This window comes from Pongo abelii, chromosome 11, assembly GCF_028885655.2.
Source record: "Pongo abelii isolate AG06213 chromosome 11, NHGRI_mPonAbe1-v2.0_pri, whole genome shotgun sequence".
NCBI classification, from domain to species: Eukaryota; Metazoa; Chordata; class Mammalia; order Primates; family Hominidae; genus Pongo; species Pongo abelii.
Genome location: NC_071996.2, coordinates 139,992,513 through 140,017,161, shown reverse-complemented (window position 1 = coordinate 140,017,161; position 24,649 = coordinate 139,992,513). Strand labels below are relative to the sequence as shown.

Below are 24,649 nucleotides of genomic sequence, written 5' to 3'. Positions count from 1 at the left end.
AAGCAAGTTATAGGGGCCACCCACACTCAAGGGGAAGGGATTACATGAGGGAAGAAGACCAGGAGGCGGGGTCACTGGGACCATCTTAGAGTCTTGTCTGCTGCTAAAGATTTTTCTGCATGCTTTGCCTCATCAAGTGCACGGCCTCTGAGGAAGGCTGACTCATCCTCTGCCCGAGCCCCTCCTGAAAACAGAACCTCTGCCTCCCACAGGAGCCCATTCTCTTTCATTGAACTGCAATTGGCCTTCCTGCAGATCCCACTGCCAGGCTGGGCTCTGTCCCTGCAGTAGCTTGGAATGTGTCCTCTTTCCCTTTCATATGACAATCCCTTAAGCACTTGGAGGCAGCTCTCAAACCCCCTGAAGCCAATTCTTTGCAAAGCTCATTATGACCAGAGAAGGGAACCAGTTAGTCCTAGTGGGGCTTTGTTGACCTGCTCAGTTTTCATTAAAGGACATTGTAATTTTAAAAAGAAAAGAAACAAAGCCCTTTGGGGCCTCATTCCAGCATTGACCTAAGGTGTGTTCTGGTGAGCTACTTGGCTTGATACCCCCATCCAGTGCCCAGGTAAAAATGTTGAAACAGAAACATTCATAAATACAATGACTCAGTCTTTGAAGATGCTAATAACATACAAAGCCCTGGTGAGGCTAGTCAAGAAAAGAAGAAAAGAAAATACAAATGTATGACAAATATGTATGTATATGTATATGTATATTTACAAACACCTGGCATATATATATACATACATATATATGACATATATACATGTAGTCATATACACAGTATACAATGACCACAGGCACTAGCAAGTTAAAAACTATTAGGTGATGTCATGAACAACTATGGTCATAAAATAGAAAACATTGAACAGAGAAAACTGTCTAGGGAAGTATGAATAGCAGAACTGACCAAAGGAGAAGAAACCTAAATAAAACAACCATGTAGCAAATGCTGAGAAGATTTTCGAAGTCCTTCTGTTAGTTTTGGGTCCTGTGAGGGCAGAGGCCATGGTGGAATTCGGCATGCAAGAGATTTAGCAGGAGAATGTCTGCAAAGAATAAAGGGAGGGCCCCAAATAAGGAGGAAGAACCCTCAGATCACGACGCAGGTCGAGAAGGAGGCACCGAGGAATGAGGGCTGAGAAGGGGGAGTCTCCGCCTGCAGCACAGTGCCCATAAGGAAACTTAAATCGCTTTTAAAAATCCATGCTAATGAAAGAAAAGAGACCCAGTAAGGATGATACTCAGTTTGGGCAGGGACCCAGGGGCAAGTACAATCTCAGGGACTGCTACTGAGGGTTTAATTGCCCACCTTTCTAAGTTCTGTTTGTCTCATGACGAACACACCTTTTTTCCCGGTAGTGCCAACCTTTGGAATTTCTTTGCTAAAAAAAAAAAAAGCCAAGAATATGAGCAAAGTATACAATATACACATATTCATATTAGTATAGTTTTAGAGTTGTAAGAAATTGGTGCCCAGAAATAGTTAATTAGTTAAAATATCCTATGATGTATCTTTAGAAGTGATGTTTTAGAGTTTCTACATATTTTGTGAAATGTAAAATATGAACGCCATGATTCTATTTTTTAATTTTTGCTTAGCTTACATCTTTCTGCAATAAACATGTGTTTTATGTCTAAAAAATTACAGATAAAATGCGTGTTCAAAATTATGTCAGAGGGGGAAAAGACATGAATCATGACTTAAATAATTTGTAGCTTTTAAAATTGTACCTTCATCACATAATAGTCAATTTGAAATACATTTTGCCAATTCTGTGTACTTAGCAAATATATATGTCAGGTAGGACAAAAATCGGGATTCTTTTCTTTTCTGTCTATTTATAACAGTAGACACAGTAGAAATGTCAGAGAATAACATAACAAGTAAAACAAATACAACATTTTAACCAATGTGAGGATATGGTTTTCTTTTTAATCTTCTTTTCTTTTTAGGTTTAAGTGTTAATTTCTAATACTGCCTTCCTCTTCTCACTTTCAGGGAAAATAAATAAAGTGGTCACCACTATGTGGTTGATACTTTAAATCCTTTTGTTCTGTGATCAACCATAAACCTAACCATTTAAGCCATATTTTAATTAAGTCTTCTTGTATAAATATTCAATTTTCTTTTGGGGGATTTTAGGATTTAAAATAAATTAAAAGATTTTGCCAGTGGTATTAAGTATAACTAAAATATAATTTAGTTCAATTTTCAGGATATTGCCATGTAATTTTCATCAGTTTTATAATGGCACATTCTAAATGACATGGCAAGTTCGTTTAGTTTTAGAATAGTTTACATTTTACTCTGGCCCCTCATCCTGCATTGCTTCATCTGCAGTCATGGCCTCTCCACATGGCCTTTGTTGTTCGCACATAATTACTTTGCTTGAGGAAAGAATTCAAGTCCATGTTCCAGAAACTTGGAACTGCCTAGTTTCCTGGTGGAGGGGCATGGTCTTACCATATCTGTGTTTGTAAACTCTGAAGTTGTGATATCCAAGCTTACTGCCTTAAAAAACATAAGAAATAACACCAGAAGAGCAGATATGATTTCAAAAATATCTTGATTTTATCACCTACATTCTTGATTTCTGTTTGATCTCTGTGTTTCAAAAATAAGCCAACATTTGTTTTTGGAAATTGGAACCCCTTGGGACCCAGCTTGTCCTTTGCTTTTTAGTTGTTTAGGTGTGCTGTCAGAATCCAATGGGTCAGCAATTTCTGCAAGTTGTTATAAATTTTTATGATTTAGAAATTCACTGGGTGGAATATTACTCAGCTATAAAAGAGAAGGAAATTCTGACACATGCTGCAACATGGATAAACGTGAAGGACATTATGCTAAGTGAAATAAGCTAGTCACAAAAAGACAAATACTGTATGATTTCACCTATATGCACTATCTAAAGTAGTCAAACTCATGAAGGCAGAAAGTAGGTGGTGGTTGCCAGGGGCTGGGGGAAGGAGAAAAGGGGAGCTGTTGCTTAATGGATACAGAGTTTCCATTTTCAAGATGAAAAAGTTCTAGAGATCTGTTGCCCAATAATGTGAATATAGTTAACACTACTTAATGGCACACTGAAAAATAGTTAGACTGGTATGTTTTATATTATGTTTTTTACCACAATTAAATTTGTTTTAAAAAGTTCACTCACACATTGAAATGGTTCTGTATAAATCATGGCTCTTAGCTAGTGGTCAAAAATACAAAATAAAAATTACATGAGATTCTACTGTAATTTCATTGAATCTTTAAAATATCATCAATTGTAAGATGCATAATTATTTTTAGGTGCCATTAAGAAAAAAAAATGCTGCCAAATAAACCAAAACACAACCTTGAGTGTAATACACATCCATCCCTAACTTCAGATATGCTAAACCATGAAAAATGTACATCTTAGAATTAGTGAAATGGGGTAAGTGGTGTCTGTCTTATTAGCAAAATATGAAAAGTTTTTAAAATTATAATTATTGACAAGGTAGTGATGAGATGCTCATTCTTAACACAAGGAGTTAAATGGACTCAGCCTTTCTGAAAGCCAGTTGGCAAGTTGCCACAGGATAGTTAAGATATTTATATTCTTCATCCTTAAGTTATGTTTCTGTCTTAAGACACTCACCAAAAATAGAGATGTGTGTGCATAGAAGTTCCTGACAGTGTTCTTTTTAATAGCGAAAAAATTGGGAATAACTTATTTTAGTATTCTTACAGTATGTATCTAGTTAAATAATTACAACGTTAAATAATGTATGATGTCCCTGTATAATGTAGTGATATGCCAGCATTAAAAAGTATGTTTCTGACTAATTTTGACTACATGAAAATGCTCAAGGTAAAAATTCAGGATTTAGAATTATACATATAATATGTATAATTATACATAGAATTATACATATAATATGTATAATTATACATAGAATTATACATATAATATGTACAATTATACATAGAATTATACATATAATATGTACAATTATACATAGAATTATACATATAATATGTACAATTATACATAGAATTATACATATAATATGTACAATTATACATAGAATTATACATATAATATGTACAATTATACATAGAATTATACATATAATATGTACAATTATACATAGAATTATACATATAATATGTACAATTATACATAGAATTATACATATAATATGTACAATTATACATAGAATTATACATATAATATGTACAATTATACATAGAATTATACATATAATATGTACAATTATACATAGAATTATACATATAATATGTACAATTATACATAGAATTATACATATATGTACAATTATACATAGAATTATACATATATGTACAATTATACATAGAATTATACATATTATATGTACAATTATACATAGAATTATACGTATTATATGTATAATTATACATAGAATTATACATATAGTTATTCATATAATATGTATAATTCTAAAGTATATAGATTTCAACTAAAGTGTAGAGATTTCAACTAAGTATATACACACATCCATGCACATACAAAAGAAAGAAAGAAAATATGCCAAGTCTGAATAAAACTGATGTTTTAATGTGTGAGCTTTGGGAGATTTCTTTTTTGTCTGTAATCATCTTCATTTTCTAAAATAGTCAAATTTTACTTTGTTAATTAGAAAAAAAAACACACATTTAAAAGTAAAAGCAGCTCACCAAAATGTCAGAATAGAAGCAACCTGGCTTCAGTCCCCCCAACAGAAAATCAAAAACGAATATCCAGCACCAAGATTATCACCAGCAATGTCCCATAACTCAGATTTAAGGATGACATGACCTCCAGGGCCACAGAGAAGTAAAAAAATTCTGAGCCGATAGTAAGAAAATCAGACTTCTATATTCACAGTGCTCCTCCCCGCAATCTGCCAGGCACCTCATGTGTGGAAAAATCTCCCCCAGACTCATGGTTTCTACCCTGGAAAAAGATCAATGTAAACAACCAGCTTCCCCATCTTGGGTTCCCTTGCAGGAGAGCTATCCCTGCCTCAACCTACAGGAAGCATCATGAGTATCTGTAAGGATAAAAACCTTTTAGGTCAGCCAGAGACAAAGGGAAAGGCAGGACTAGCATCCCCAGCCCACAAAACTCTTCTCTGTATCTTGGCCAAAAGAGATGCAAAGTCAGAATGGCTGTTCAGCAGCACCACACTGTAGAAGGCAGGCTCCACAGGTACCCTGGGCACAAACCACTAGCCAGCCTCCCTGCATAGCAGGGATATCCCCTTTGGGACCTTCCCCACTGGGACAGGCAGCACTCCAAACATTTGCTAGAGCTAATGCAAACCTGGGCTTAAGGTTCCATACAGTACTGAAAAGGAGGCAGCTACCTAGCAATAAAGGAAATTCAACAGGTAAATTGTAAAGAACCCCTAAGCAAACATATCAAAAGGAAACCAAAACAATCCAAACAGAAAAGACTGGAATAAATAACTGATTCTTCAACGACAAGACATAGACATACACCAACAAGAAATAACAGCAAGCAGGAAATGTGACCTCCTCAATGAGACAAAGCAAGAAGCCAGTGACTGACCCTAATGAAATGGCAACATGTGTGCCGTCATATCAATAATTCCAAATAGCAATTTTAAGGAAACTCAGCAAACTCCAAAATAACACAGGAAAGCAACTTTGAAATTTGTCAGAGAAATTTAACAAAGGTATTGAAATAACTTCTAAAAATCAAATCCTGGAACTGGTAAATACATTTGCTGGATAGAAAAATACATTAGAGGTTCTTAACAGCAAAATGGATCAAGCAGAGGAAAGAATCAGCTTAAAGGCAAGCTATTTGAAAATACACAGTCAGAGGGGAAAAAAAGAATGAAAAGGAATGAAGAATACCTACAATATATAGAAAATTACCTCAGAAGAGCAAGTCTAAGAATCATTGGTATTCAGGAGAGAGTCGAGAAAGGGTAGAAGCCTTATTCAAATAAATAATAACAGAAAACATTTCAAACCTAAAGAAAGAAAAAATATCCAAGTATAGGAAGGTTAGAGATCACCAAACAGATTCAACCCAAATAAGACTATCCCAAGGTATATAATAATCAAATTCTCAAAAGTCAAGGAAAGCAATGGGATTCTAAAAGCAACAAGAGAAAAGAAGCAAATAACATATAATGGAGCTCCAGTTTGGTAACAGACTTCTCAAAGGAAACCATACAGGCCAGGAGGGAGTAGAACAACATATTTAAAGTTCTGAAAGGAAAAAAAAAAACAAAAACAAAAAAAACCTGTCAACCAAGAATACTGCACTCAACAAAGCTGAACTTCAAACATGAAGAAGAGATAAAGTGTTTCCCAGAGAAACAAAATTTGAGGGAATTCATCACTGCCAGACCCATCTAACAAGAAATGCTAAAGGGAGTTCTTCAGTCTGAAAGAAAAAGACACTAACATGCAGAAAGAAAACATTTAAAGATCTAAAAGCCACTGATAAAAGCATACAGACAAAGCCAAATTACTCTAATTCTGTAATTGTGGTGTGTAATCCACTCATATCTCTAGTAAGACTAAAAGACTATCAAAATTAACAGTAACTACAGCAGCTCGTTGAGAGACAAGTAATATAAAAAGATGTAAATTGAGACAACAAAAAGTCAAAATGTGGGGAGATAAAGTGTAGTTGTTTTCGTTTTTCCTTTGTTTCTATGCCTTTCTTTGTGATCAGAGGTAAGTCCTCATCTGTTTAAAATAACTTATATGACTTGTTGTAAGCCTTATGATAACCATAAAGCAAAAACCTATGATAGATACACTAAAAATAAAAAAGCAATTAATTAAAATATATTGCCAGAGAAAATCACCTAAACACAAAGGAAGAGTATAAGAAAGGAAGAGAGGAATTACAAACAACCAGAAAAAAAAAATGTAAATGGCAGTAGTACATTCTTACCTATCAAAAATAACATTTAATGTAAATGGACTAAATTCTCCAATTAAGTGATAGAGAGTGGCTGAATGGATTTTAAAAATTAAAAGATCCAACCATATGCTGCCTACAGGAAGCCAGTTTCACCTATAAAGACACACATGAACTTAAAGAAAGGAATGGAATAAGATATTCCATGCAAATGGAAAAAAAGGACAGGAATATGTATACTTCTATTAGATAAAATAGACTACAAACTGGCCGGGCGCAGTGGCTCACGCCTGTAATCCCAGCACTTTGGGAGGCCAAGGTGCGTGGATCATTTGAGGTCGGGAGTTCAAGACCAGCCTGGCCAACATGTTGAAACCCCGCCTCTGCTAAAAATACAAAAATTAGCCAGATGTGGTGGCAGATGCCTGTAGTCCCAGCTACTCGAGAGGCTGAGGCAGGACAATCGCTTGAACCTGGGCAGTGGTGGCTGTAGTGAGCCGAGATCGCACCACTGTACTCCTCAGCCTGGGTGACAGAGCAAGACTCCATCTCAAAAAAAAAAAAAAAAAAAAAAGAAAAAAAGAAAAAAAAAGACTACAAGGATTGTAAAAAAAGAACCCAAAAAGGCTACTATATAATGATAAAGGGGTCAATTCAGCAAGATAATATAATAATTATAAATATATGTGAAACCAACATCAGAGCACCCAAATATAAAGCAGACATTAAATCAACCTAAAGGGAGAGATATACTGCAATACAATAATAGTAGGTAGCTTCAACACCCCATTCTCAGTAGTGGACAGATATCCAGACAGAAAATCAATAAAGAAACATGAGAATTAAGCTACACACTAGACCAAATGGACCTAACTGACATTTACAGAACATTTTACCCAACTGCTGCAGAATACACACTTTTCTCATCAGCACATGGAATAGTCTCCAGAATAGACTACGTGTTAGGCCACAAAACAAATTTTAAAAATTTGAAATCATATCAAGTGTTTTTTCTGATGACAATGGAATAAAACTAGAAATCAATAACAAGAGAAAACTTGGAAATTATACAAACATGGAAATTAAACAACATGCTCCTGAATGACCAACGGGTCAATGAAGAAATTAAGAAGAAAATTTTAAAAGTTCCTGAAACAAATGAAAATAGAAATCAACATATGAAAATCTATGGGATATAACAAAAGCAGCACTAAGGGAAATGTTTATAGCACGTAAAGGCCTACATCAGAAAAACAGAAAGAGCTCAAACAACCTAATAGTGCACCTCAAGGTACTAGAAAAGCAAGGAGAAATCAAACCCAAAATTAGTGAAAGGAAAGAAATAAAGATCAGAGCAGAAATAAATGAAATTGAGACTAAAACACACACACACAAATATGAACAAAATGAAAAGTTGAGTTTTTGAAAAGATAACAAAATTGACAGACATTTAGCTAGACTAACTAGGAGGAAAAAAGAGAGAAGACCAAAATAAAAGAAATCAGAAATTTAAGAGGAGACTTAACAACGATACCACAGAAATATATAGGATCGTTAGAAACTATGACAAAAAAAACTGTACACCAACAATTTGGAAAGCCTTTAAGAAACAGATAAATTTCTGGACATGTACAACCTACCAAAATTGAACCATGAAGAAACAGAAAACCTGAACAGACCAATGATGACTAATGAGATTGAATCAATAATAAAAAGCCTCCCATCAAAGAAAAGTCCAGGACCTGTTGGATTCCCTACTGAATTCCATCAAACATTTAAAGAATTAATACCAATACTACTCAAACTATTTAAAAAAATTAAAGAGAAGAAAAGACCAGGTGACACTTGAACCACACAGGTTTGAACTGCATGGGCCCACTTATAAGCAGGTTTTTCTTCTGCCTCTGCCACCCTTAAGACAGCAAGACCAACCTCTCCTCTTTCTCCTTCTCCTTAGCCTACTCAATTTGAAGACAGTGAGGATGAAAACTTTTATGATGATACACTTCTGCTTAGTGAGCAGTAAATAATCTTCTCTTCCTTATGATTTTAATAACATTTTTTCTCTCGCTTCGTTGTAAGAATACAGTATGTAATACATGTAATATATAAAATATGTGTTAATGGACTGTTTATGTTATCAGTAAGGCATCTGGTCAACAAGTTATTAGTAGTTAAGTTTTGGGGAGTCAAATGCTATGTGTAGATTTTTTTACTGTGTGTGGCACCAGCACTCCTAACCCCCATGTTGTTCAAGGGTCAACTGTACTTTCAAACTCATTCTATAAGGTCTGGTACCAAAGCCAGACATGGACACAACAAAAAAAGAAAACTACTGGCCAACATCCCCAATGAACATAGATGGAGAAATCCTCAACAAAACACTAAAAAACCAAATTCAACAATGCTTTAAAAAGATCATTCACAACAACGAGAATACGTGGACACAGGGAGGGAAACAACACACACTGGGGCCTGTTGGAGGTGGAGGGCGGGTGGAGGGAGAGCATCAAGAAAAATAGCTAATGCATGTGGGGCTTCATACCTAGGTGATGGGTTGATAGGTACAAACCACCATGGCACACATTTACCTATGTAACAAACCTGCACATCCTGCACATATACCCTGGAAATTACAAGTTAAAAAAAATACAATCGGAAAAAAAAAGAAAGATCATTCACCATGACCTAGTGGGATTCATCCCAGGGATGCAAGAATGGTTCAACATACACAAATCAATAAACATGAAACCACATTAACAAAACCAAGAACAAAAACCATGTGATCATTTCAATAGATGCTGAAAAAGCATTCAGTAAAATTCATCGTCCCTTTATGATAGCAATTCTAAACAAACTGGACACCGAAAGAACATACCTCCAAACAGTAAAGGCAATATATGACAAGCCCACAGCTAACATCACACTGAATGGGGAAATCTTGAAGGCCTTTCCTCTAAGCTCTGGAGCAGGACAAGGATGCCCACTCTCACAACTTTTATTCAACATAATACTGGAAGTCCTAGCCGGAGTAATTTGGCAAAAGAGAGAAATCAAAGACATCAGAGTTGGAAAGGAAGAAGTCAAATTAGCCTTTTTTGCAGATGATGTGATCTTATAGCTAGGAAAACCTAAAGACTCCATTAAAAAACTGTGAGAATTTATAAATGAATTCAGTAAAGTTACAGGTCACAAACCAGCATGCAAAAATCAGTAGCATTTCTATAGCCAACAGTGAAAAATCTAAAAAATTCAAAAAAGTAATCCCATTTACAGTAGCTACAAAAAATATGAAACACCTAAGAATAATTTAAACCAAAGAAGTGAAAGATTTCTACAAGGAAAACTATAAAACACTGATGAAAAAATTGGAGAGAACACAAAAAATGGAATGATATTCCATGCTCATGGATTGGAAGAATTAATATTGTTAAAATATGAATACTACCCAAGAAATTTACAGATTTAGTGCAATCTCTATCAAAATGATATTCTTCACAAAAATAGAAAAAAAAATTCTAAAATTCCTATAGAACCACAAGAGACACTGAATAGCCCAAACAATCCTGAGCAAAAAGAACAAAGCTGGAGGTATTACATATACCACCTGACTTCCAAATATACTACAAAACAGTAGTAACCAAAACAGCATGATACTGGCCTGAAAACAGACACACAGACCAGTGGAACAGAATTGAAAACCCTGAAATAAATCCATGTATTTACAGCCAATTTATTTTTGACAAAGGCTTCAAGAACCTACATTGGAGAAAGGACAGTCTCTTCAATAAATGATGCTAGAAAAACTGGATAACCATATGCAGAAGATTAATGCGAGACCCCTATATCTCACCATATACAAAATCAAATCAAAATGCATTATTATCAAAAAGACAAAAAATAATGGATTCCTGCAAGAATGTGGAGAAAAAGGAATGCTTGTGCACTGTTGGTGGGAATGCAAATTAGCCACTATGGAAAACAGTATGGAAGTTCCTCAGAAGACTAAAAATAGAACTATTAGGCTGATAGAAGCATTAACAGTAATGGCAAAAACCACAATTACTTTTGCACCAACCTAATACTGTATGATCCAGCGATCCCACTATTGAGTGCATATCAAAAAGAAAGGAGACCAATACATCGAAGAGATATCTGCACTTGCATGTCTGTTGCAGCACTATTCACAATAGCCAAGATATGGAATCAACCTAAGTGCCTATTAACAAGTGAATAAAGAAAAGTGTGGTATGTATATACACAATGGAATATTATTCAGCCATGAAAAGTAATGAAATCCTGTCATTTGCAGACATGAATGGAACAGGAGGTCATTATGTTAAATGAAATAAGCCAACACAGAAAAACAAAAATCACATATTCTCACTTATACGTGGGAACTAAAAAAGTGAATCTCCTGAAGATACAGAATAGATTGGTGGTTACCAGAGGGCTGGAAGGGCAGGCGGGTGAGGGGAGATGAAGAGAGATTGATTAATAGGTAGAAAAATACAGTTCTATAGAAGGAATAAGATCTAGTGTTTAATAGTTCAATAAAGTGAGTATAGTTAACAATAATCAATTGTATATTTCTAAATAGCTAAAAGAGTAGGATTTGAATGTTCCCAGCATAAAGAAAAGATAAATATTTGAGATGATGGATAGTCCAATTACCCTAATGTGATCATTACACATTACATAAATATATCCAAATATCACATATACCCTGAAAATATGTACATCTATTATGCATTCATTTTTTAAAATAAAGAAATAGTACTACATTTTACAAAACAAAAAAAGTAATATTAAATGGCAGTAGAGTTTCATAAATTTTTCCCCTAAGATCTCCAGATTGTTTGGTGTATACGGATAGGTAGGTACATGATGATATGTCAGTATTTCTCTGTTCAACACCCGTAAGAGACACATGGATATAGAATGATAAAAACAATTGTTATGTCCAGTTTTCTACTTTAAAAATTAAATTAGAAGTCAAAAGATTTAATCTAACACAATCTAAGTTTAACATGAAATTTTACTTTAGAATCAGTTGGGATTCAACAACTTCTATTTAATTAGAGTTCCATTTTATTTAATTCAGTCTACATTTACTGAACACCTATGCTGTGCCACACACCAGAAACTTAGGCAATGGCTAAACACAGTTTGTTCATGCTGAAGTCTTACTAGCTTACACTGATACCATACAAAGATAGAATTACATGTTTTTAACTTTATTTTAGTGTTACTTTGTAGTTTACATGTACTCAGCTCAAATGAATGAAGTTTGTATTAATTTTTTCAGCAATACACAGTTTGGTATAAAGAGAATAACATCTGTTTTGTATTCCATGTGACTTTCTTCAGTTTGCTTTTTTTTTGAGTATGTCTTCACTTGGCATTACATGTTCTATTGAAATTGTACACCATTGAGAGATATAGGGATTCAGTTTTTAAAAGAATGTTGTCTTCTGTTCACTGTCTGGAAACCATTTTTAAAAATCCAAAATCTATCACCCTAAATCCAAGAAATGTTTGCAATTGAATGTATTTTCCACTATATCACTGGTTAAGATATTACCTACTCATTTTAAAATTTATTTTTTGTTATTTCATTTTGTTGCACTATACCAGTGTAGAAACCATTGACTTATCTGATCAAAACTGTATTTGTATCTTTAGGAGATGCTTGGCATATTTCTAGGAGTGACTATTTAGTAACTGAAACCAGAATTAGAGCAAGAGACATCATCATGCCTTCAATTCCTGACCAAATGTTTCTTTTACCACTGTCATATAAATTTTTTTTTTGGATATTGCCATTTTAAATATTTATATTCTAAAATCCACAAAGAAAAATAAATAGCACTCTAAAAATTTATGTGCAGTTATTTTAATTGGCAGAGCCAATGGAGTGGATCAAGTAGAAGGAAACTTAATGATTGTAATACATTTCATTTTGTGGATCCCTTTGAAATAATTTGTCCTACAGTCATGACCATCATATATTTTATGTTACCCTGAAGCTATCAATGTTTGCATTATAATAAAGAACACTGGGGAAACACTTATTAAAGAGGAAGACCTGTCACTTTTAAACGCGTCTGCTGAATCCTAAAAGCACCGTAAAACCCTGTTCACTTTCCCATTCTAACGTGAAGCAAGCTGTATTCTAAATTATTTTTTGGCCAATACATTCAATTTCTTTCTTATTAACAACTAACCTCAAGTACGAGCTTGGGCGCCCAAATGAGCGTGGCCGTCTCCCGAGACTCCGTTTGGGAAAGCTCTGTGCATATTGTAACTGTGCTTTTGTTGCCCTCAGAACATGGGGTTCCTCTTTGGGAATTGCTCTCAAAGCCAAAGTGAGCAAAGAATCTAAATGAAATGCTCTTTGATGATCACACTTTCATTTCAAAATGAAATGAAACTATGTAGTCTAGCTTGGTCATGTGCATTATTCATCATATTTGCTGCAGATGATCTTTGATTGTTTTTATTTAAAAAATATTATTCTCAAAAAATAGATTTGCTGTGATTTGTGGGGTTTTGTTTGGCTTTGTTTTTGTTTTGTTACACTTTTTAAATACAAAAGGGCTGTTCCCTACATGTCCTGGGAAGGAAGCAGCACCTTGGAAACGAGTGTGAGTTTCCAGGCACCAGCTTTGAAGGCCTGCTCCCCTGCATTGAGGGAGAACCAGGCATGGGGTTGGGGGACAGTTGGGAGTGTGCACTTCCCAGGCAGACAGAGCTAGGCTCAAAGCCCAGCTCTGCAGTGTGCCAATGGAAGGATTTTGAGTGACATACTTAACCAGTGAGCCTCGGTTTCTTCTTCTGTAAGGGCAGGAGAGTGCTACCTATTTCACAGAGATGCTGTTAGGAGGCCCTTATGACAGATTGAAGGAAAATGGTCTAGCCTGGAGCTTGGGATAGGATATGCCATTATGGAATGCTGGCTGATATTAATTATCTTGAAAAATTATAGTATGTTGTCACGATATCTGACTTATTTCATACAGTGGAAAACTATCAAGAACTATAACTTTTCATGCAACAAAACACAAACTATTCAAAATAAATAGATTGTTGTGTAAAATACATGTGCAACTGAGTTTAAACTGTAAAACGTCCTGGCCTTTGTCATCATTTACTGCTGAAGTTATGAACTGAAAATGTAATCTGTTAAAAATATGATCCTGTAAAGCAAAGGGTTTGGAGTAGCCCATAGGGTTTAAATCTCACCTGCGTCTACCATAGCTAGCTGCAGGGGGGAATTGTGGAGGCAAAAATGGTGCTACCTGTGCACACAGCTTGTGTTGTTGCACCAGCAAAAAGTTTGCAAACACAACAAGCAGTGTGTCCCGTACAACTGTGTCTGCAGGGCCATCAGACACCTGAGTGAGGAGATTAGAATTTCAAGAAGGACGCCTGGAAGCATCTGTAGTTTCAAAAGGCCACTTCAGGAGGCTTTGGGGAGAAAAGGAAAAGTCACCGTTTTCTTTTCTGTTACGTGGGATTTTGCAATCTAGTTACTTGGGAACCTCTGGTTTTATTTTTAGTTTTTTCTTCGTATTGGGATGCAGTTTTATTCTTGTCTCAGGTCTCCAGATCATCAGAGACTAAATGACGAAAATAATTCTCTTCCTTACCCTCCTGTTTGTCCCTTGAGCCCAGGAATCCTTTGTCTACATTCCAGGGCAGGACATCTGCCTTTACTTATCTAATATGAGGGCTCATTGCAAAGTGCTCTAATGCATCAGATTAAAGCCGTTAAGGTCAAGAACCCTGGAACCAACCTACCTGGGTTCAGATTCCAGTTCAACTGTTTTCTAGCTGTGTGAACTTGAGCTGGCACCTTGACCCCTTTGTGCCACAGTTTCTATACATGCAAAATGGTGGTAGTAATAACTCCTAGCTCATAGATTTGTGTCAAGCATTAAAGAAACTGCTATCTGTAAGGGATTTAAACTAGTGTCTGGCAGTAGTAGCATGCATTAAGCACTATATAAATGTTAGCTGTTAATTTTTTAAATAGCTTATAATCACGCATTTAGATGCTCATATCATTCATAATTCAAAAATCCTTCTTAAATTGCCATCTTTTACCTATTTAAGTTAGCAAAGATCAAAAAAGTTAACGTTACAGTGTTGGCAAGGTATAGAAGCACAGACATTGTCATGCACTTCTTGTGAGGGGAGAGTAAATAGTCCAGCCTCTTTGCAAGGTAGTTCAGCAGTATTACAATTACAAATGCATATTTTTTATAAAAGTATGGTCTATAGTACCCATTAACTTTTTTTTTTTAAGTCAGAGAAAACCTATCAGCAGAGAGAGACAGCAAAGCACAGAGAGTAAAAACAGAGACTCCAGAAATAGATGCCTCAGTCCAAAGCCCCAGTCACTTCCTGGCTGTGTGACCCTGGACAAGTTCCTTGACTTCTGTGTACCTCAGTTTTCTCATATATAAGATGAAGATAATAATGCTACCTAGTAGCATAAGGCTGTGTTGAGAAATAAGGGAGTTAATACTTTTCAACCACTTAAAATAGTGCCTAGCAAACCATAAATGCCATCAGAGTGTTTATTTTAATATATTTTTAAAGAAAATAGTACACAAAAGTAACAGATGAAAAGCCCACCACTAATTAATTACAAGCACAACTAGACCTCTTATAACCCAGTTCCTAATAAAGCAATTTTTTTACATACTAAAACTTTTTTTAGAAATTAGGCTTAACAGGCTAGAACATTTTTTATTCTTTAATAGTTTTGTGCCCACTAAAATTGTTGCATCTAAGATAAAGATTTACCATAATTTTACTCTGAGCAGAGGGCAAAAGCAAACCATCAGCTCTAGCTATCTGTACTATCTTTTTTCACTTCTCCTGCTGGGTTCATCTTTATGAGTAGGTATATTGTATAAACACAGATACATAAATATAGATATATTACTCTGAAATGAAATGATGAAACAAAATGGCTGATTTTAATAAACTAAAGAACACCCCCCTCTTCACATGATCTTGAAATGAACCAACTGAGGAGCGGTGCATTCCGCAGCATGAGGTCTTCCATGTGCAAAATTAGAGCCAGGGCATGAGGCGAGCCCAATGATCTGACCGAACACGCGCCTCTAAGTGCTTCCTAATGAACACTGAGGTGTCCAGGGGGGATGCGGTGCTCATCAATCTCTGCATTGACGATGGCGAGAAATTTCACAGGATGGTCATTTGCTGGGAATAGATGTCTACCCTGCTCCTTCTTCGCCTTTGGTAACAACAAAGCACCACAAAGAGCACACTCCGGCAAGACAGCGAGCTGCCCCAGAAAGTTAACAGCATTCAGTCACTTATTTGCAAGTATATTTGCAGCTGATAAATTGAACAGACTTGCATTTGGACAAATGTCCATTTTCTCTTACTAATTTGAAGAAGGATTTTTAAAGACAAAGCCCATCAAACATTAGATAAGCATTTTAAGTTAATGGACCGTGTAGTCCTATTTCCCCACAAACTCAGGAGGCATCACATTATGTCCTATTTTTACAGCAACATCAATTATTAATATGTATATTTTTGCTGACAGAGGACCTTGCTATAAATGTAGGTTTCGTTATCCAGTTCTGGGTCATTAACTATGGAAAGCTTGTAAATATAATGGTTTATTCACATGGGAAGCCTTCATTAAGATGCATTATTCTACAGCTGATGTATTTCAATATATAGTATACTATTGTGTTCTCTGTCTCCCTTTAATATTTGTAATTTATTTTTAAATGAGTTGCTGTTTATGCAGTGAGTTAACAAATTTGAATTCCACATGACCAAAGTTGCTAAAGAGGAAAAGATGTTTTAGCCCAAAGGAAAAGCTGCTCATTAACATAGGACCTAAATATGTTATAACCTTTAAATTCAAAAGCAACCGGAGAAAGGAGCCACAAATGACCCAAATGTATTTTTGTCAGAGAAAGTCTATATCAAGAAACATGCATGAATACACACATATTAACAGCACAGCATGGTGTAGTAGGAGAAACACAGCACTAAAGGAGCCGGGAAGCCTCATTGCTGGATTCTTCATTAACATGGAATGACGGGAAAGTCACTGAGTTCTGAACCTCTGTTTCCTCATCTGTTCAGTGGGATAGTCATGTCCTCATTCTTACCTCAAATAATAGATGTGTGGCCAACACGGTGAAACCCTGTCGCTACTAAAAATACAAAAATTAGCTGGGCGTGGTGGTGCACTCCTGTAGTCCCAGCTACTCAGGAGGCTGAGGCAGGAGAATCACTTGAACCTGGGAGGTGGAGGTTGCAGTGAGCCAAGATCACGCCACTGCACTCCAGCCTGGGCAACAGAGTGAGACTCCGTCTCAGAAAATAAATAAATAAATAAATAAATAAATAAATAAATAAATAAAATAGATGTGGACATGAATAAAGAAACGCAGTACAGGAATATGTAAGACGGAAACCATGCCAAGGGGCTATTAGGAAAATCCAATGACAGCTGAGTGTTTTGTTGCACTCATGGATTGTGGAAGTACTAGGAGGTTTCTTGGACACTTCGTATAGGGCTGTTAACAAGACACAAATCAGAGTCATCTGCTCATTCATTCATTTTTAGGGATGAAAGGAGAAAAGACTCAGGTAAAATATAGTTTGTCTGTATACATCTATGAAGGAAATCTTCAAATAAGAACAGGAACAACATAATTTGGAGAAAAGCAACATCAGATGATACATTATACAGTAGATAATTGTGACATTATTAATACAAGACTTCAAAACAATTTTACACTTTCATCACAGGCAAAAAAAAAATTTGAATCATTTATTGCAGAGATCCATTTTAACATCTCCATGAAAACTAAATTAGCCATTGGAGAGATTAAAGTCTCTATATGAATTTATGCTTCTGTCTTACACACTTAAAATGTAAGCACTAGGAAAGAAAAACATTACCTGGACGATATAAGAATTGGATATTTTTAATGATTATATAAAGGAAATTCCTGCTGTTCAGTTTTGACACAAAATGCATAATATAAAGAAAAGTCATGCTTTTGAGTACCTTATTGAGGCAATTAATGATCATTTGTTTTTAACATTGTTCTTTAAAATGATTCTGTAATTCTCATTCTATATTCGCTTTTCTATTACTTTAAAAAGTAATTTTTAGGGTTTTTTTTTCCTAGCATCATAAAAGTTGTATGTTCTCAGCCGGGCATGGCGGTTCACCCCTGTGATCCCAGCACTTTAAGAGGTAGAGACGGGCAAGTTGCCTGAGTCTAGGAGTTCAAGACCAGCCTGGGCAACATGGCAAGACCCCATCTCTACAAAAAGTACAAAAAATTACCCAGGTGTGGTGGTGTGCACCTGTACTCCCGCTACACAGGAGGCTAAGGTGGGAGGATCACTTGAGCCCAGGAGGCAGAGGTTGCAGTGAGCTGAGATTGTGCCATTGTACTCCAGCCTGGGTGACAGAGTGAGACCTTGTCTCCAAAAAAGAAAAGCTGTTTGTTCTCATTTTACTAAACTTAGAAAACTGGCTCAAATTTCCTTAGGATTTTCTAATGCATATATTTACAAAGTATGATACGTGTGGTTTCCTTTTCTCTTTTAACTGATTTTATGGGGTGAGTGGACCCTGTATTTTAATGACATCCTCATTGTGAAATCCCTCCCACCTTTAGAGGTTCATAGGTATTTCTTAGAGAGTGTGTGTATATGTGTGTGTACATTTGTGTTACATTTAACTAATTAGTTTAAAATTTATTTTAGTTTATGACATGAATTAAATCTTTAAGATAATGATTTTTTCCAAGTAATTGACTTAAGTTTATAGTTTTGCTAATGTCTTTTCTAAACAGGGTCTTGAATGTTACCATATTCTTGTTTCACAGCTTTCAAAATGGACTTTAATGTTGTTCTCTTACCGTTGGACGTTTCTTTACTCCAGAGCTCCCTAGTATTCCTGGATCTCACCCACTTAGCTATTGGTGCAGCCTGTCCTAATGACCAGAATCACAATAGTGTTCGCCATAGTGACTACAAAAAATAAGAAAGGAACAAGTATAAAATAAGAAACTATTCTGGGAATGTAAGAGCACGCCAAAAATTAAAACAATAACAATAACCACTCCAAAATTTAAATAATCCAAATGATACACATAACTGAAAGTCAAATTGGTTCTGGAAGATAAAGCTAAAGAAATCTCCTATTTGCACTATACCATAGTGATTTTTTTTCTCCTATTTACACTGTCAACTAGTACAAATAGACAAATGGAAAATATAAAAGCTCAGAGTCATGAAAGATCAATCTGGTAGTCTGGCATTTATCTAATGCTAATTGCAGACAAGGAAATGGAAAAAAAGAAATAATAGAAGGAAAACTTGAAGAGTTGAAGGCAATTCTTTATATTGAGTAGACCTACCAAAGGAGAATACAATGAATGAAGAAATGCCTACACCTATATACATTTTGATGAACTTTCAAAACTCTAAGAGTAAAGCATTATAAACACTTTCAGGGAGGAAACAGCTTATTTGCAAAGGAACAACAATTAAATTTGCAAAAAAGGAACTGGAAACTCTACATATTAGAAGTAGAATTCCTCAAGGGAACTACCAAAATGCCATTCAAGTGGGAGGGGCCAAATGAAGACATCTTTAGAAATGCAAGTCCTTATAATATTTTTGGCTGTACATATTCATTCTGAAAGTTACACTCAAGGACATACTTCAGCAAAATGAAAACTAAATACAAAAAAGAAGAACGAGGGTCATATGATTTGGATGTTTGTCCCCACCAAATCTCATATTGAAATGTGATTCCCACTGTTGGAGGTGGAGCCTAGTGGGAGGTGATGGATCCTGGGGGCAGATCGCTCATGAATGGCTTAGCACCATCCCCTTGGTGATGAGTGAATTCTCTCAGTTCACACAAGATCTGGTTGTTTATACGAGTCTGGGACCTCCCCTTCTTTATCTCTTGCTCCCTTTCACCATGTGAGGCACTGGCTCCCTGTCACCTTCCATCATGATTGTAAGCTTCCTGAGGCCTCGCCAGAAGCCAAGCAGATGCTGGCACCATGCTTCTCATACAGCCTGCAGAACTGTGAGCCAAAATAAACTTCTTTTCCTTATAAATTACCCACTCTCCAGTATTCTTTTATAGCAGTGCAAAAATAGACTAATGCAAAGGGTAAACAGAGAAACAAGGACATCTCATAGTTAAATGTAAACATATCTTGCTTTTCAAAATTAATTACAGTCTATGATATTATAAAATGAGAGGTTGTAGGAAGAAAAGTGAATACGTGCATAGGTCCTATACTTGTTCAAAGAAGCTCTAGATTATGATAAATTCTAGAGAGAAATATAGATGTTAAGTAACATGTTACAATTTTAAGATACCCAGTAGAAGATTAAAATAAGATGTATAATTTTTAAACCACTATATGACAAGAATGAACAAAACTAACTCCATAAATCCAACAGAAGGTAGGAAAGGAAGAAAAAAAAAAACAAGAAAGTGTGTTAGATAAAAAACTTAAGATGAGAAGATTACCTCCAAATGTTTCTTCTATACAATGAATAAAATTTTTCTTTTCTATAATTCTCAGATTGAGTTTTTTTAATCCAGATCTATGTTGTTGACAGGAGAGAAACCTCAAACATATTGAAGCTGAAAACTTCAAAACAAAAGAACATAAAGCATTACATCAGGGACTTTGGATTAAATACACTGAGTAAATGCACTCAGTTAGCTTTGCTTCCTCTGGATGCTTGTATTTCTTATTTGCCTTTGCTAAGACACTATGGAAGATATTAACACATTTGTTTAGTTTCTGATATTTTTACCAACTCTGTAACTTTTATTTCCTCAAACCTTATTGCTTGTATATATTTTCAGAATCCACCTCCTCTCTTTAATGAAGTCAGTGCTACAGTAATCCAGGCAGAAAAGGTGGACCGCCTGCGGAATGAGGTGCAGATAAAGCATGAAGAGGACTACAGGGAAGCCCTGGTTACCATCAAGAATGACCTAAAGTTGATAGAAGGCCTGGACATCAAGGAGAATCTTCAAGACCAGATCCGGCATTGGTTCATCGAATGCAGGTGAACATGAGCTACGTCGTGACATATCCAGTCTATTCTTTAGTGGCTGAGGTTATTGTATGTTTTTAAGCACAGAAGCATGTTGATATAGAGTCATGAGGTTTCTTGGCTTCGTTTTAGAAATGTGAAATGCCAAGGCTAAGAATTCAGAAATTAATTTTTTTAAATATGGAAAAATGGCCCACATAGTGCCTCTGTGACCACATGGCTTGGAATATAATGAGTGCATGACATAGCCCAAGGATGGCAGGACTTCACAGGCCAGGTCTGTCCAAAAGCCAGGGGACCCAGAAACAACCTTCCCTTCTGGCATCTAACCAGCCTCTCTACTTGTAAGAAGCTTGAGATTCTCAATCATGGTCCCTCTCGGTCATAATCCTTTGAGGCAGCTGCTGATTCCTGGGACTAGACACCTGGTCACCCGGTCTCCTTGAAATGATGGTGTGTTAGGTGGTTCTTGCATTGCTATAAAGAAATATCTGAGGCTGGATAATTTCTAAGGAAAAGAAACTTAATTGGCTCAAGGCTCTACAAGCTTTACGGGAAGCATGATGCTGGTATCTCCTCCTGTTTGCCTCAGGGAGCTTTAACTCAACTCACAGCAGAAGGTGATGCAGGAGAAGGCATGTCAAATGGCAAGAGCAAGAGCCAAAGAGAGAGTGCGGGGTTGGCAGCAGGGGGTGGTGCCACATACTTTTAAACAACCAGATCTTGCAAGAACTCACTCACTATAGCAAGGACAGCACCAAGCCATGAGGGATCCACCCCCATGACCCAGACACCTCCCACCAGGCGCCACCTCCAACACTGGGGATCACATTTCAACATGAGATTTGGAGGGGGCATCCAAACTTTATCAGATGGGTAGATAGGTAGTTTTGGAGACAAGGCTCCAGGTGTGTTCATATTTAAGGGTGTTCTTTAATGTTCCTAAATAAAATGGTAAATGAGTTAAAACTTGTTTACAAAAGATGGTTTGTAAACGGTATTCATCAGAGAATTTTTCTACACAGCAGAATACTTTGTTGGTAACCTAATTAGAAGAGTTTTTTAAATCAATTTTGTTTCAAGAAGGGAAGAAAAGAGGGCAGATTGTTATGATCAGTCCCAGGAGCCATAGAAGGCAGGCTTGGCCATCTGTTTTCTTGATGGGGTATTGCATCATATCACTTCAGGTCTCAAGATGCTCTGATGCCAACTGTGGTTAGCTCATCAGGACCAGAGAATTTAAATGTTGGCAATAGAAAAATCAAACTTTCTCTCAGAAGATTCTATTAAAAGATATCTGTGGCAGGCAGCCTCTAAGCTGGCCTCCAGTGATCCCTCCGCTGAAGTGTTAGCTATACCTAGTAACACTTCCAAAGACAAGAATACAGCTAGAGTGATGGGATATCACTTTCATCTGGCTCCCCTTTCCTGCTCTCTCACTTGCCTTCTCCCTTGCTGGCTCAGAGGAGTCAGCGACCATAGTGTCAGCTGCCCAGTGGAGAGGCCCACAAGGCAAGGAGCTGGGGGAGGCTCCCAGGCAACAGCCAGCAAGAAGCTGAGGGCCCCCTCCAGCAGCCTGAGAACTAAATGCTGCCCACCAACCACAGGCATAGACTTGGAAGTGGATCCCCTCGACCCAGGTGAGCCATCAGATGAGACCACAGTCCCCGCCAGCACTTTGGTGGCAGCCTTGTGAGAGACCTTGAAGCAGAGGCGCCCAGCTGAGCCACATCTGGTTCCCCACCCAGAAACCATGACATGATATGTGTTTGTTGTTTCAAGCTACTAAGGCTCAGAGTGACTTGTTATGCAGCAATAGATACCTAATACATATCAATTACTTTTACAGTGATTTACAAAAACCTAAACTACTACAAACTTCTTGTGTTAACTTCATGTGGGATCCTAATACACTATCTCCTCAATAATACTTCAATTTTATATCAAAGTTTCTTTACGAATGTTTGCTTCAATGACATGCTTTTGACTGAGAGTTCCATCTTTTCCTACAAAACAATTTTAAAAGTGATTACTTTTAAAAATTCAAAATTGATTACATTTGTGAGGTTTTCTTTCCATGTCTTATTTATCAGGTATATTTTATTGCAAAATGGGATATTTTGAATGAAGGGGTATTTAAAATGAGGAATTTGATGTTGTGTAAATTCTGTACTGTTGGTGATGAATGGAGACAGAGGGCTGCTGTTAATTGAGCCGACGGTATCGATGTGCACATACCCCTCTTTCTCCATCCCTTTCCTCCTTGCCTTCTGGGGATGGTTTCATGAGAGCATACATTTGTCAAAACTTATAAAATTCTATCCTTGAAATATGATCAGTTTATTATATATCACTCAGGCCTCCATAAAGCTGTTAGAAATATATCACAGTAATGGTAGTATATCAGCAAAAATGCCAATGCTTTCGTTCTTTAAAATATCATGTTCTGTTATCCAGAATACCAAAACCCAGTTTTCCAGTGCTACCATCGTTCTCAGACTCCCACTCCTGCTCATGGTATAAGACTTGCATCTTTACCAAAAATGGGTCACATATAAAAGACAATAAATAAATAATTTTAAAAAGCGGTGGGGGAGGGAAGACTTGCATTTGCCAATTATAGGTGACTCTGTCTCTTCTGGTTTAAAGTAGTCTCTTTCAGGTTAACTGTCTCTCGTGGATAAATGTGAAGTCAATTTAAATGTCTTTCTCTCAAGAATCTTGCCCCATTTTTCTTCTCCTTACTGCATCTGACTGTAAAAGGAAATTCCATATCCTTGGACCAACAGCTGGCAGCTGGGGCAAAGAGTGCCAGGCACACCGTTTCATACCCTGGTGGTTTTTTGTTGTTTGTTTGCTTGTTTTTGAGACAGAGTCTTGCTGTGTCACCCAGGCTGGAGTGCGGTGATGTGATCTCGGCTCACTGCAACCTCCACCGCCCAAGTTTAAGCGATTCTTCTGCCTCAGCTTCCTGAGTAGCTGGGATTACAGGTGCACACCACCATACCAGGCTAATTTTATATTTTTAGTAGAAACAGGGTTTCACCATGTTGGCCAGACTGGTCACAAACCCCTGACCTCAAGTGATCCACCCGCCTCGGCCTCCCAAAGTGCTGGGATTACAGGCGTGAGCCACCGCACCCGGCCCCTGGTGGGTTCCTGCAGCCATGTGGTATGGCAGCACTGGTCCGGCCCACCTGGTCTGTTGGGGGCTTCCTTTGCAGCCCATGGTTTCCGCCACATGTCCCCAGGCACTGGCCACCCACAATCCAAGCCTCTTGGGTCTGAGCCCAGCTCTGCTGGCTGCTGGTTCTCCCCCATGAACATAGGTGGTGCCAGGCCCAGGTCTCAGGGGCCTATCCAGCAGGTCCCCTCCATTTTGCTACCATCAACCCCACACCATCCTGCCCAGGTGGGAAGATGAGCACCACCTCGAAGTTCTCAGATTCTCCTCAGCCACTCCAGGGCTTCTGCTAGGGTCTCAACATGCACCCTGTCTTTGACCGAGGCCCTTACAGGATGGGGCCCAAGGGCTCAGGGTCCCCACCCTCACTCCTCTCTTTCCTTCCCTCACCGTGCTGCCCCCACTACTTTGTTGTTCAAGTTGAGAGTGACTTGTTAGGAAA

General features: G+C 37.0%; 1 protein-coding gene across 5 annotated transcripts in view; it reads left to right on the top strand.

Moving 5' to 3' along the window:
* Window positions 1–24,649, top strand: part of IQCA1 (IQ motif containing with AAA domain 1) — a 170,252-nt gene that overhangs the window by 21,263 nt on the left and 124,340 nt on the right. For all 5 annotated transcript variants that reach the window (XM_009238278.3, XM_063713148.1, XM_024243837.3 and 2 more), the window contains exon 6: window positions 20,830–21,035. In XM_009238278.3, coding sequence (XP_009236553.3) covers window positions 20,830–21,035 — 206 coding nt within the window. The remainder of the gene's footprint in view (window positions 1–20,829; window positions 21,036–24,649) is intronic.